Genomic DNA, 13,757 nt, shown 5'->3' on the forward strand with positions numbered 1-13,757 from the left:
TTCACATCTGGTAAACAATACCTATGTTCTTTGTAACAGAATAGGATGTAGTTCAAAACTCCTATGAATAAAGTTCTTTTGGAAAAAATAAAAAAGCTCTTAAAAAACAAAACATATCTTAAACTCTAAAAAGTAAAGTTGAAAAGTCAGATGTATATTTATTATTCATGTTAATATAGGCACAGCAGGATTAATCAGCAGGTATGCACTGATACAGACATGTTTATGTGCACGCTAAGTCGCTTCAGTTGTGTTAGACTCTCGGCAACCCTACGGACCACAGCCCTCTGTCCATGGGATTTTCCAGGCAAGAATAGTGGAGTGGGTTGCCCTTCTCCATGATATAGAAATACTGTTAAAATATTAAAATACTTCCAATAACTGTTAGTACACAGCATAACAGTAGCTGAATTAAGTAGTGAAATTAATTAATAGTGTAAATTCCAACACACTCTCCACCCCAGCATGGGCTCCTGAGAGCTGACTCAGTCTGCGTAGCTTCACCGCTGACCACTGTTCATGTACCTTCATTCCTTTCTTTCTATTATTTCCCTGCTTACTGAGTAGGCTTCAACTAGCCACCATCTCACTGGCTGATACTGCTGCTGCCGCTAAGTCACTTCAGTTGTGTCCGACTCTGTGCGACCCCATAGACGGCAGCCCACCAGGCTCCCCCGTCCCTGGGATTCTCCAGGCAAGAACACTGGAGTGGGTTGCCATTTCCTTCTCCAATGCATGAAAGTGAAAAGTGAAAGTGAAGTTGCTCAGTCGTGTCTGACCCTCAGCCACCCCATGGACTGCAGCCTACCAGGCTCCTCCATCCATGGGATTTTCCAGGCAAGAGTACTGGAGTGGGATGCTATTGCCTTCTCCATGGCTGGTACTAGCCGGTGCTATTGCCTCATTAACCCCAGTAAGGAATGGAGCCATCTCCTACTACCTCAATAGAGCAAGGCAGACAAAGAGAAGGGTGCCAGGTACCACCAACCCCCCACCCACCTCATGCCCCCTTTACTCTCCCCTCTTCTCTCCTCTTCTCCCACTCTGGTTAGGATGCTCATGGCACTGGCTCTTGCTTGTAGCCAGGTCCTGAACAGTACTATCCTGACTGATGGGGGAAGAATAGATGATGAAAGATTTGTCACAGCCAAGAAAGCAGTGACCATCCTTGTTTGGAGCTTGACAGGATCCCCAGACCCTCAGTGATTATCAATACAAGCGCTGTGAGAAGTGTACACAATTCCTACGTCAAACTAGGTCTCAAACAGAGGCATCATTTAGCTACCTCGACAAAGGATTGTATAAAGAATGGTTGGTAAGTATCAAAATGATCTGATGAAATATTTGTATTATATTTATCATGTGTAGGACTTCCCTGGTGGCTCAGACGGTAAAGCGTCTGCCCGAATTGCGGGAGACCCAGGTTTGATCCCTGGGTCGGGAAGATCCCCTGGAGAAGGAAATGGCAACCCACTCCAGTATTCTTGCCTAGAAAATTCCATGCATGGAGAAGCCTGGTGGGCTACAGTCCATTGGATCACAAAGAGTTGGACAAGACTGAGTGACTTCACTTCACTTTATCATGTGTAAACAGTTACCCAACATACAATTTAGTTAGAGAATAAAATGGCATACAGCTAAAACCTTTTGGTATGTTCATTTATATATTTAAGATAAGTATTTTGAATTAGCATCCTTAAACAGGATGTCAGGATAGACAACCTGAGATGTGTTTCACTCAATGTCATAACATGACTGTTAAAGAGACTCTGTATGCTATACCTAGAGACTTGAGATCTATTTGAGTCATAAAGTTTAAGAATTAAGTACTTTCCACATATAAGACCCTGAGATGCTTCTATCTGGGGGGAGGGTGTGGTTACGGCAAGTGCCATTAAAACAATACCAGTGCTTCCCTGGTGGCTCAATCGTAAAGAATCCACCTGCCAATGCAGGAGACATGGGTTTGATCCCAGAGCTGGGAAGATCCTATATGCTGGGAGGCAACTCAGCCTGTGCACCACAACTACTGAGCCTGTTCTCTAGAGCCCAGGAGTCATAACTACTGAGCCCAGGAGTCACAATTACTGATACTGAAGCCCTAGCACTCTGGAGCCTATGCTCAGAAACAAGAGTGTTGTTTAGTGGCTAAGTCATGTCCGACTCTGCAATCCCATGGACTGTAGCCCACCAGACTCCTCTGTCCATAAGATTTCCTAGGAAAGAATACTGGAGTGGATAGCCATTTCCTTCTCCAGGGGATCTTCCCGACCCAGGTATCGAACCCAAGTCTCCTGCGTTGCAGGCAGATTCTTTACCATCTGAGCCACCACGGCAATCAGAAGCCTGTGCACCACAGCTAGAGAGAAGGCCCTGCTTGCTACAACTAGAGAAAAGCCCACACAGCAACAAAGACCCAGCACAGCCAAAAAAAGAAAAAACCAGAGTGTCTTCCTCCTCCATAGCATTGTAAAATCAGGAAACATTCAAGAAGCTAGACAAACACAGGCTTACCCGATATTGCAAGAGTGCTTCTATAGCTCTAAACTCAAAAGGTAAAGGGTATGTGACAAGTTGACCCTCTCCAGCCAACTGTGAAGGGAGTTCCCGGAAAAGCCACTGTTCCAAATTTAAATTACGATAATCTAGTATCAGAAGACACTCCGGAGTTATCACAGCTTTCAAATACTGTTTAAAAAAAAAAAAAAATATATATATATATATACACAGACACATACGCACACATATCTGTAGACAGATATATGTACACAGGCATATATGTAAGTTGTAGAGGAAAAGTAACAGTCATAAAATATTTAGGATTTAATACTCCATTAATTTTTAAAAACTATTTATTTGGCTGCACCGAGTCTTAGCTGCAGCACGTGGGACCTCGTTCCCTGACCAGGGATCGAACCCAGGCCCTGCATTGGGAGCAAGGAATCTTAGCCACTGGATCACCAGGAAGTCCCAATACTCTATTAATTCTGGACTAAGCCTAAACCAAATCACTGTTCATTTGGTTTTTCAAAAACAAATCAACAAAAACAAAAAACCAAGATTTTTTTTTTAAAAGAAAGGAAGCCTAAAATAAATGCAAGTCTTAATACCTCTCACTCACTCTCAACAGAACTAGAATTAAGCAAATTATGCATTTACTAGGATTTCCAGGGAAATCAAGAGAAATATAGAGAACAAAGGAAACAAGAGAAGGTCTTTTTAAAAGTCAAGCATTCAGCAGACTTTTAGAAAATATTAGTTTAATCATGATTGGTTTGGCTGAAGTGCGAAGTTTCCTTTTTAAAATATCACCAAAACATACTAGGCTAATTTGAAATCATAAAGATAAAATGTAGCCTTAGTGCTCTAATTTAGAACACTATGAAGTTAAAAATTTATTCTGAAGAGAAAGGCTAACATATTCTGTTTGGGTCACTTTACATGCAGATGTTTTTCAGCAGTAAATACCACATAAATACATGATCTGCGGTGGCTGAATCTGAGGACAGCAGGGATGGAGGAACTCTAACGTATACATGTATTTTTTACTGCTTGGAGGTTCGGTGCCCCCACCCCCATGAGGCTCAAAGGTCAACTGTAATATGAACATTTTTATTCAGAAAAGTTGAAAAATTATACAGTGAATACCTATACACATACCAATTAGATGCTATATTAACGTTCTTCTATAATCCATGTAAAATGAGTTCTACTCCTAACATGTTATATTATAAAATAGTTTGCTTTATCACATACTTCTCTATTAAAGAGGCACTTTTTAAAAAGTTTTGAAAGATGCTAGTTATAAACTTTAGGGACTTTCCTGGTGGTCCAGTGGCTAAGATTCTGTGCTCCCAATGCAGGGGGCCCCCAGTTCAATCCCGGGTCAGGGAACTAGATCCCACATGCAGCAACTAACATCCAGCAGTCAAATAAACAAATATTTAAAAAATAAAAGATGATAAAATATAAAGGCTACTTCTAGGCTATGTTGAAAACCAGAATATATTCTTAGTAGCTGAAGTTACAATGCAATTATATATATATTGTATATGACTGACAAAGTCTGGTATAAATCAAGAATCTTTCTCTTATTTCAGAAACTAGAGACTAAATTCAAACAGTGAGAAAGGAGACCGCAGTCAGACCTTTTCCATTATTAACAGAGCAGTGCTACACCTGCTGAGCACAGGTATACAATTCACGTAAAATGAGTTCTACTCCTAACACCACGTTATATTACACAATAGTTTCACACATCTATTTTTTTTATTACAAATTACTTTTAAACTACTGATCAAGATAGTGAGGAAGGAACTTTAAGATTGCAGGGGAGAAATATAAATGAAATAAAATCCTTTACCTCCATTCGCATGATAATCCTATTGTTTCTGGTTGTGATGCTCATTAAATGCTGAAACCTCAAATCTCTGGCTTGAAGACCTAATTCTTGATATAAGTCAGTTTTCTTCCTTTCTAAAAAAGAAATGTGTTCAATAAAAAGAGTGGGTAAACTTATGAACCAAAAAGTTTAGATTTTTATGTCAGAGTACCCCTCCCAACACCATTGAGATAATCTTCTATTACTACCAGAAGCAAGAGCTAAAATGGGTCTTTTTGGTTTTTTTTGCAATTTATGCCACTGCACTTTTTTTTAAACTTTTAATTTTGTATTGGGGTACAGCCAATTAACAATGTTGTGACAATTTCAGGTGAAGAGTGAAGGGACTCAGCCATATAGATACACATCCATTCTCCCCCAAACTCCCCTCCCATCCAGGCTGCCACATAACATTGAGCAGAGTTCCATATGCTATATGGTGGGCCCTTGTTGGTTATCCATTTTAAATATAGCAGTGTGTACATGTCCATCCCAAACTCCCTAATTATCCCTTCCCCCTGACTCTCCCCACTCCCCCTACAACCATAAGTTTGTTCTTTAAGTCTGTGAGTCTTTATTTTGTAAGTTATTTGTATCATTTCTTTTTAGAGTCCACATATAAAGGATATCACACGATAATTCTCCTTTTCTGTCCGACTTCACTCAGTATGACAATCTCTATATCCATGTTGCTGCAAATGCCATTATTTCATTCTTTTTAATGGCTAACTCATCAAAATGGGTCTTTTTTAACACCCATTTCTACCTCAAAAACATATTCAGGCTAAATCTAGTCAAACTAATTTTTCTTTTCTTCTCTTAACCATACTTCATAAAATTTCTCTACACTTAGAGACACCCCTTGGGACCAGTATAAAAACCATAGTTATATATCATTAGAACTTACAGTAACAATTCCTAGCTCTAGATGCATGGATTTTTAAATATGAACTGTACAGAACTACATTTTCTATTTTTTCCTTACTACATTATTAAGTTCAGCATTTTAAATCTATGAACAGATGGTCCAATTGTCTTTGTTCTTAGACTAATACAAAATGAGAAAATAAAATCACTAGATTCTCCTACCTGAAAACTAAATTTATCACCTAAGAAAAGGCAAAATAGATGAAGAAACTCAAGAAATCATGCTGGTAATGGGAGCATCTATTCTTATAGTATCAAGCCACACCTGTGATAGAGCTCTAAGTAGAACAACTTTTTGAGGTGATACTGAGCCAAAAAATATCCAATATACCCCACTAGGATTTCAGCAACAGTAGGAACAGGACTACAGAGTAGGAAGGACAGGGAGACCCGAAACCTGCACCTGAGGTCAGACAGTAAAGTAATGCTGAGTTTCATTTTAAAAAGTAACCGTCCACAAGAGCCATGGCTGGCAGAGCTTCAATAACTACCATCCAGTTCCCTGTCCCTCCTGTCTGCTGTCACCCATTGCAACTGCAACGGCAGTGGTATTACTCGATTCTGCCTGCAACACGGCACAGGAGGAAATGAACATGAGGACCAGGGCAGTGAAAGGGAGACTAATGAAGAGAAACAAAAGGGAAAAGTGTTTTTCTCTTGGCTGCATACCAGCCAAAACTCTTCCTTTAACATTCTGTTAGAGTGAGTGGCTTCTAAGCTCCCACCCCCAACCCCCAAAAATTATAGTACAGCTCAAATGCTGCCAGTAATTAGGCCTAATGGACAAATGCTTAAGAAAGATCATCTTCAACACATCCATACAGGCAAACAATATTCTACTCAAAATATAATAGTTTCTTTACTTCCAGTGGGTTGATTTAAAAGAAAATTACAGATACTCACCAAAAGAAGTCACCTTTCCTTCTTTGTCAAATTTTGTCTGGAGACAGATAATAAAAGCATTATTTTCTCCCAAATCAGCACATGATTTGTGGTATCATATCATATGGTATGATGAAAATAACTCTAAAATAATGAAGATATAAACCATATCTGCTGTTCTTAAATTAAATTCAGTTATGAGTTCAGGATTAAAACAAAAAGTCCCCTTTCCTTTGCCAGGACAAATCTGACCTTGGATTAACCACCTACCTTGGTTCCTCAGAAGATCTGATAAAGGAGTGTCAGCTGTGTTACTAGGCCGTATCGTTCATGGTAACAATGCCCCATCACTGCTCAACAGGCTGCACTGGGGAGACTGGGAATGGATCATGATACCTGGCGGGGAGCCACAGTTCTGCCTTTCCTGAAGACAGTAGCTCTTGGAACTGACTGCTCCTTGCAGGAGCCTGGGATGTGCCCCTGGGATGGTGACAAGAGATACTGGCCCTAGAGGGCCTCAGGGGGTCTAAGCCAAGGTGGATCTTGCACCCACCTTTGAGAATATCCTCTCTTCGTACTGAGCGTCACATAGGGGGCCACAGCACCCCCTGGATGGCTGGAAGGATTTCTTTTGAAGAGAAAACACCAAATACTGCCCTTGTGAATTTCCTATCCTTTTGCTTTCTAAATAGACTGGGACCAAATGTGGCTTATCTTGAGAATCTAAGTATTAATATCTGTGGGATGCTAAGAGGTCTCTCTGGTGGGTGCTGCAGAATCAATAAATATTTACAGAAAAGACCTCTCCTGATAGTGCAGAGAGGACACAATGCATAAACTGTACTTACTTCCTATAAAGCAGAGGGAACATTTTCCTGTAACACTTGTCCACAAGTCAAGTCTGAAGATGTCAAAATAATGTTAAATGAATCACTGTGTGCTGGGCTTCATTAATTACTATTTAAATATGTATTTTCAGAAGACACACTCTAAGACAAAAGTCCTAAATATGAATGCTATGTTAATAATACCACAATAAAACTGCATAGTATATTTCAGCTTGCTTCTTATGAGCAAAGATAACATCAATAGGAATATATAAGTACCATAAAACATCAGAGTTAAAGGGAAACCTACATCAAGGAAAGTTTTGTTTTGTGTAATATATACTAGCTTTCCTCCTTAAGCTTATTTCAAATACATACATCTGCTGCAGAAAATTCGCAAATAAAACTATTCGGTCACAAATTTTAGAGAAAACCATGCTAATATTTTACCAAATGCCCTTCCAGACTTATTCTTACTAAATACATTCACGCTATACATACTTCCTTGCAGTCTCTCCTCTCCTTTCAACTGAACAATGTATGATGAAAATTTTTGCATCTTTGTATTTATCTGTATCATTTTAATGGGATTTTTTAATTAAAAAATGAGATCATACAAATTGATTTTTTTTTTAAATGTTTACCTTGTAAAGGAACTCACATTATTTCAAATAGCATCAACTGATTTTCTTAAGTGTTCTTGGTAGACAATGAGTTCACCTGCAAAGAACCTTCTTTCAATTTTAACATCTGACTTTGTATTGTTTAATTAATTAAACTGGCTAACTCCCAGAAGAGTGAATAACAGTGACAATTTCTCCATGCAGTTCTGGGAGTTGTCTTGTTCTGTATAGTTCATAAAGAAAAGCTATGTTAAAAAGCCTAAATAATAATGACGATATATAATGGCTAATATATACACTGAACGCTTACCATGTGTGAGGTATTATTTTTAAGGGTTTTACATATTTAAGTTCATTTAAATCTCATAATTCTACAAGGTAGGTACTATTACTCCTAGTTTCAGTTTAGTCGCTCAGTGACCCCCAGAACCGCAGCACGACAGGCCTCCCTGTTCATCACCAACTCCTGGAGTCCACCCAAACCCATGTCCAGGGAGTTGATGATGCCATCGAACCATCTCATGCTCTGTCATCCCCTTCTCCTCCCGCCCTCAATCTTTCCCAGCCTATACAGATGAGAAAACCAAGGCACAAAGATATTATCCTAACTTATCCGAGTCCGTCTAGTTAGTAAGAGACACAGTTGAGATCTGAATTTACAAACTTCGGCTCAGAGCAAGCACTTTCTCTAAAAATTAAAATTTAAAAAAATTAAAAGCCTACAAAAATGTTACAAGAATATTACAACCAATTTCCATGTAACCTTGACCTAGAGTCTCCCTTTGTTAATATGTGCCCCAATGGCCTTATCTTTCTCTCTCTAAATATGTGTGTGAGATACACACCATTTATGTTGTTTTATTCAATTTTTTTCTCTGAACCATTCTAGAGAATGTTGCAGAGATCAAGATCCAACAAAGCTTGCAGTTTTAAGTAATACCCTGTGCTGCCTCCAAAATGCTTCTGCATGTACTATGTTGCATAGCACAGGTTCAAGCCATTTTGTGGCTAATAGCCCTTAAGGACTTCTGAATAGATTTCTGGAGAAATCTTGAGTTTCAACTAGGAAGCTCTGAATTGTGATTTGAGCCACTTGTTCTAGTACTAAGACAAGCTCTGCAGATATTAGCAAAGACTCAAGAGTGCTATGCAGCAAATCTAGCTGGCACTCAAGTCACTGGCTAAACAAAAGACAATGACTTATATATTATGAAACTAAGTAAGTAGTTTCATGGCTGATCAGTCTAGCCCAGTTAACTTAATAAGTACGTACTCTCTGTAAGTCATCAAATGGATCACACATACTCACCACAGTGAACACCGGGGATACACTGGCTAAAGTGGCTTGAGACACATCTGAAGTTCTATTCCGGTAAATTTCACCTGAAGAGTGAATTAGAGAATTCCTTGTGAGCATATGATTGGTTTTCACATATAGCTAAGATACAACTCTCATAGTCTGTAGAGGTCTTCAAACTATTTCACTATGTTTTGAATTTTTTTCCCAGAAGGAAAATAAGAAACACTTTTAACATTTAGCTGAAACTCCAGTACTTTGGCCACCTCATGCGAAGAGTTGACTCATTGGAAAAGACTCTGATGCTGGGAGGGATTGGGGGCAGGAGGAGAAGGGGACGACAGAGGATAAGATGGCTGGATGGCATCACTGACTCGATGGAGGTGAGTCTGAGTGAACTCCGGGAGTTGGTGATGGACAGGGAGGCCTGGCGTGCTGCAATTCATGGGGTTGCAAAGAGTCGGATACGATTGAGCGACTGATCTGATCTGATGTTAGGTTTGGCAAAACATGGTTTTTAAAAAGTAATAGTTTACGTGAGGCATTAGAATAATTTATGGATTCCAACCGCCCCTTTTCCTTTCTAATTATTATATCTTGTAGTTGGACATCAAACATGTTAACAATGTTCTGAGATGAAAGTAAAACGCCTATTCCTTTTCATACAATGTAGAAGGGTTCTTCAGGAAAGTTACGTTGGAAGACATAGTTTAGAAAACATACATTCCAAGAACTACCTGACCTCTCAGCATTCCAAATATCAGGACTATTTGATTAATCTATAAATTATGACGCCTACAGATTTTAACTCTATATTTAATTTCTTCCCCACTGATACGCTTTTTTAATTATTTTTAAAAATGGGAGTATAACTGCTTCACAATGTTGTCTTGGTTTCTGCTGTAGGTGAATCAGCTATGTGTACATATCCATCCCTTCCCTCTTGAGCCTCCCTGCCCCAGTCCCACCCCTTTCGGTCATCACAGAACACCGAGCTGAGCTCCCTGTGCTATATAGCAGCTCCCCACTAACTATTCATTTTACACATGGTGTGTATACGTCGATGCTCCTCTCTCAATTCATCCCACCCTCTCCTTACCCAGCATTTTCACAAATCCATTTTCTACATCCACTGATACACTTTAGAGTGAATACTTGTGAAATATTTCACTGCACTGGAATAAAGACCCCGGTGAACTGGAATAAAGGCAAACCTTTACCTGAAAATGTGATTAGACTAAGTTGAAGAAAAGCTCTCAAGTATAACCAAGTAAATTTAATGCCTGAGAAAGGACCCTGTTCACAGTACTAAACACAAGAAGCATGGGCAGAATTCCTATCCATAGAATATGAAGCTATATTCTCATTTCTGATCTTATTCTTTCCTATACATTCAAAGACATAATTTGTTACCATCTGAGGTTTGTTGGTTCCCCTGTACAAACCACCTTATGAGGGTCAGCTGAATAAAAGTTCAGCTGACTTTTTGCGACCCCATGAATCGCAGCACTCCAGGCCTCCCTGTCCATCACCAACTCCCGGAGTTCACTCAGACTCACGTCCATCAAGTCAGTGATGCCATCCAGCCATCTCATCCTCTGTTGTCCCCTTCTCCTCCTGCCCCCAATTCCTCTGGGTGAATTTAATTCAGATGACCATTATATCTACTACTGCAGGCAGGAATCCCTCAGAAGAAATGGAGTAGCCATCATGGTCAACAAAAGAGTCCAAAATGCAGTACTTGGATGCAATCTCAAAAATGACAGAATTATCTCTGTTCGTTTCCAAGGCAAACCATTCACTATCACAGTAATCCAAGTCTATGCCCCAACCAGTAATGCTGAAGAAGCTGAAGTTGAACGGTTCTATGAAGACCTATAAGACCTTTTAGAACTAACACCCAAAAAGGATGTCCTTTTCATTACAGGGGACTGGAATGCAAAAGTAGGAAGTCAAGAAACACCTGGAGTAACAGGCAAATTTGGCCTTGGAATAAGGAATGAAGCAGGGAAAAGACTAATAGAGTTTTGCCAAGAAAATGCACTGGTCATAGCAAACACCCTCTTCCAACAACACAAGAGAAGACTCTACACATGGACATCACCAGATGGTCAACACCGAAATCAGACTGATTATATTCTTTGCAGCCAAAGATGGAGAAGCTCTATACAGTCAACAAAAACAAGACCAGGAGCTGACTGTGGCTGAGATCATGAACTCCTTATTGCCAAATATAGACTTAAATTGAAGAAAGTAGGGAAAACCACTAGACCATTCAGGTATGACCGAAATCAAATCCCTTATGATTATACAGTGGAAGTGAGAAATAGATTTAAGGGACTAGATCTGATAGATAGACTAAAAGTTACAGCGCCACAAATCAGCATTTGCTAATACATCACAAGTTAGATCAAGTGTTACCTGAGGTGAGAAAGTCAATTTTTAGGGAGATTGATAAGAAGTCCACGGTCCCCAAGGAGGAGAGACGGGTCTGGGGTTCCTGAAGAGGAGATAGGGGTCTGGAGTTCTCAAGGAGGAGGAAAGGACAAAGGTCTTTTTTTTTTCTCTACATTCCTTAGTCTTAGTCACATAAACATTTTTTTCTTTAAGCCTGGAACTGATGATTACAAAACAAAACAACTCAGTTTAAGCTCTGTACTAAGGATTATATAACAACAACATATCCTGCTTGAGGACAGTTTCTTCTTCCTGAAAACCTTCTGACTAATACTTTTATCTTAAAACGTATTTTATGGGAGTGGGTCTGGTAAGATCTTTCTATTGCTAAATCCTAATCCTGTTATTCCAACCAGTCCATCCTAAAGGAAATCAGTCCTCAATATTCATTGGAACGACTAATACTGAAGCTGAAACTCCAATACTTTGGCCACCTTTGATGTGAAGAACCAACTCATTTGAAAAGACCCTGATGCTGGGAAAGACTGAAGGCAGGAGAAGGGGACAACAGAGGATGAGATGGCTGGATGGCATCACTGACTCAATGGACGTGTTTGAGTAAACTCCAGGAGTTGGTGATGGACAAGGAGGCCTGGTGTGCTGCAGTCCATTGGTCCCGAAGAGTCCCACACGACTGAGCAACTGAACTGAATCCTGTTATCGTAAAATGTACATTGTGGGAGTGGGTCTGATAAGATCTTTACAACCTTGAGACAGTCTTTTGATTTACTGTAATAATTAATTAAAACAGTATACAGCTCCCTTGCTAAGACTAGCAAATGGGGCACTCTTCGCCCCTTTCTGATGTCTATGTCAGCTTTCTCTGTCTCTTTTTCACTTTAATAAAACTCTGCCACACAAGAGCCCTGAGGGGTCAAGCCTGTCTCTGATCCCAAAACTAAATCTTCTTCTTCAGAGATCACAAATCTGACATCGTTCACCCTAAGGTATCAGAGGGAGATTCTGAATCTCAATGCTTGTCCTAAAAGGTTAGATTGGCTAAGCCTGGTTTCCCAGGCAGTTACCAAAGGAAGGGAATGTGAAATGTAACCCAATTTGGAAAGACTCTCCTAATGAGCATGAGAAAGCAGGTGGAGATAGTGAGCTACTTTAGGAGCGTTTTTAGAGTACAATCGCGAAAACTTGTTTGAGAACATTTTTGAGAAGCCATACATGACTTGGGTTTTTGAGCAGTATTAGCACCCACATTCGGAGAAGGCAATGGCACCCCAATCCAGTACTCTTGCCTGGAAAATCCCATGGAAGGAGTGCCTGGTGGGCTGTAGTCCATGGGGTCGCTAGGAGTCAGACACGACTGAGCGACTTCACTTTTACTTTTCACTTTCATGCATTGGAGAAGGAAATGGCAACCCACTCCAGTGTTCTTGCCTGGAGAATCCCAGGGACGGGGGAGCCTCGTGGGCTGCCGTCTATGGGGTCGCACAGAGTCAGACATGACTGAAGCGACTTAGCATCAGCAGCAGCACCCACATTGTCACATTTCTGAAAATGTCAAGGTAGCATCGTGGTTTATCATTTGGTGGTGGTGGGGGGGACACCTCAGACTTCTACCTCCATCCCCTTCTATCTGGTTATACAGTACTTGAAGAAAAATCAGATCTTTCTCAGAAGCAGTTTCTGAAGTCTTCAGCCTCACTATCCTTTTCCTGAGCAACTGGACAAATGTCTAAATGTGTCCGTTCAAAAGAAAGAGATAGGCAGGAGAAGTACTTATAAAAAACATTCCAGGTAGATAAGCCTAATCTTGGTTTCAGCACTATTACGATGGATGGGGGCGAAACTCTCAAAAACCTCACAAGCGCACTCAGCCCTGTTTGCAGCTGGACCGGTGGGGAGGACAGAGGGCTGGCGGGACTCTAGCAGGGCCCAGGGGACGGTGCTCAGTCGAGTTCGGAGCTGGTGGACACAGCTCCTCCCGCAGACCTGTGCAAGAGGGCAGGCCCTTGGCGCCCAGCGCCGACCCAGAGGCCGAGGACTGAGCAGGCCGCGGGGCACGCAGCCACAGCCACGTGGGCTCGGGCGGTCGGGTCTGGCCCTGGGATCACCGCAAGCATGGCGTCCCGGGACTGCAGGGCAGGGACAACGGTACCTGTCACTGGGAGCCGGCGGGACCAGCACAGCGGCGCGGCCCGCCTCCTTCCGAGCAATTCGGTGGCGCGGCCGTAGGCGACGACGGGGCGAGTGCCGGGGGTCAGGCCCAAGGCCAGAGCACACAGGGTACGCCGGGGCAGCCCCACCGCACGGGGCAGGAGCTGGGCCAGGCTCCGCAGGCATTCCATGGCGCTGGGGCGGGGAGGAGAGAGCTGCGAGACCCCAGCCCTTCATGCCGGACAGTGGCGGGG

General features: G+C 41.4%; 1 protein-coding gene across 1 annotated transcript in view; it reads right to left on the reverse strand.

The window, feature by feature from the left end:
- MRS2 (MRS2 magnesium transporter) overlaps positions 1-13,757 on the reverse strand; it is a 38,612-nt gene extending 24,855 nt beyond the window's left edge. Inside the window, exons 1-5 of the mRNA XM_010843511.1 lie at positions 13,505-13,757; positions 8,950-9,023; positions 6,212-6,248; positions 4,364-4,476; positions 2,515-2,688 (exon numbers count right to left, since the gene is read on the reverse strand). Of these exons, the coding sequence (XP_010841813.1) occupies positions 2,515-2,688; positions 4,364-4,476; positions 6,212-6,248; positions 8,950-9,023; positions 13,505-13,694 (588 nt within the window). The 5' untranslated portion in view covers positions 13,695-13,757. The remainder of the gene's footprint in view (positions 1-2,514; positions 2,689-4,363; positions 4,477-6,211; positions 6,249-8,949; positions 9,024-13,504) is intronic.

Source organism: Bison bison, unplaced genomic scaffold, assembly GCF_000754665.1.
Source record: "Bison bison bison isolate TAMUID 2011002044 unplaced genomic scaffold, Bison_UMD1.0 scf7180017864182, whole genome shotgun sequence".
NCBI classification, from domain to species: domain Eukaryota; kingdom Metazoa; phylum Chordata; class Mammalia; order Artiodactyla; family Bovidae; genus Bison; species Bison bison.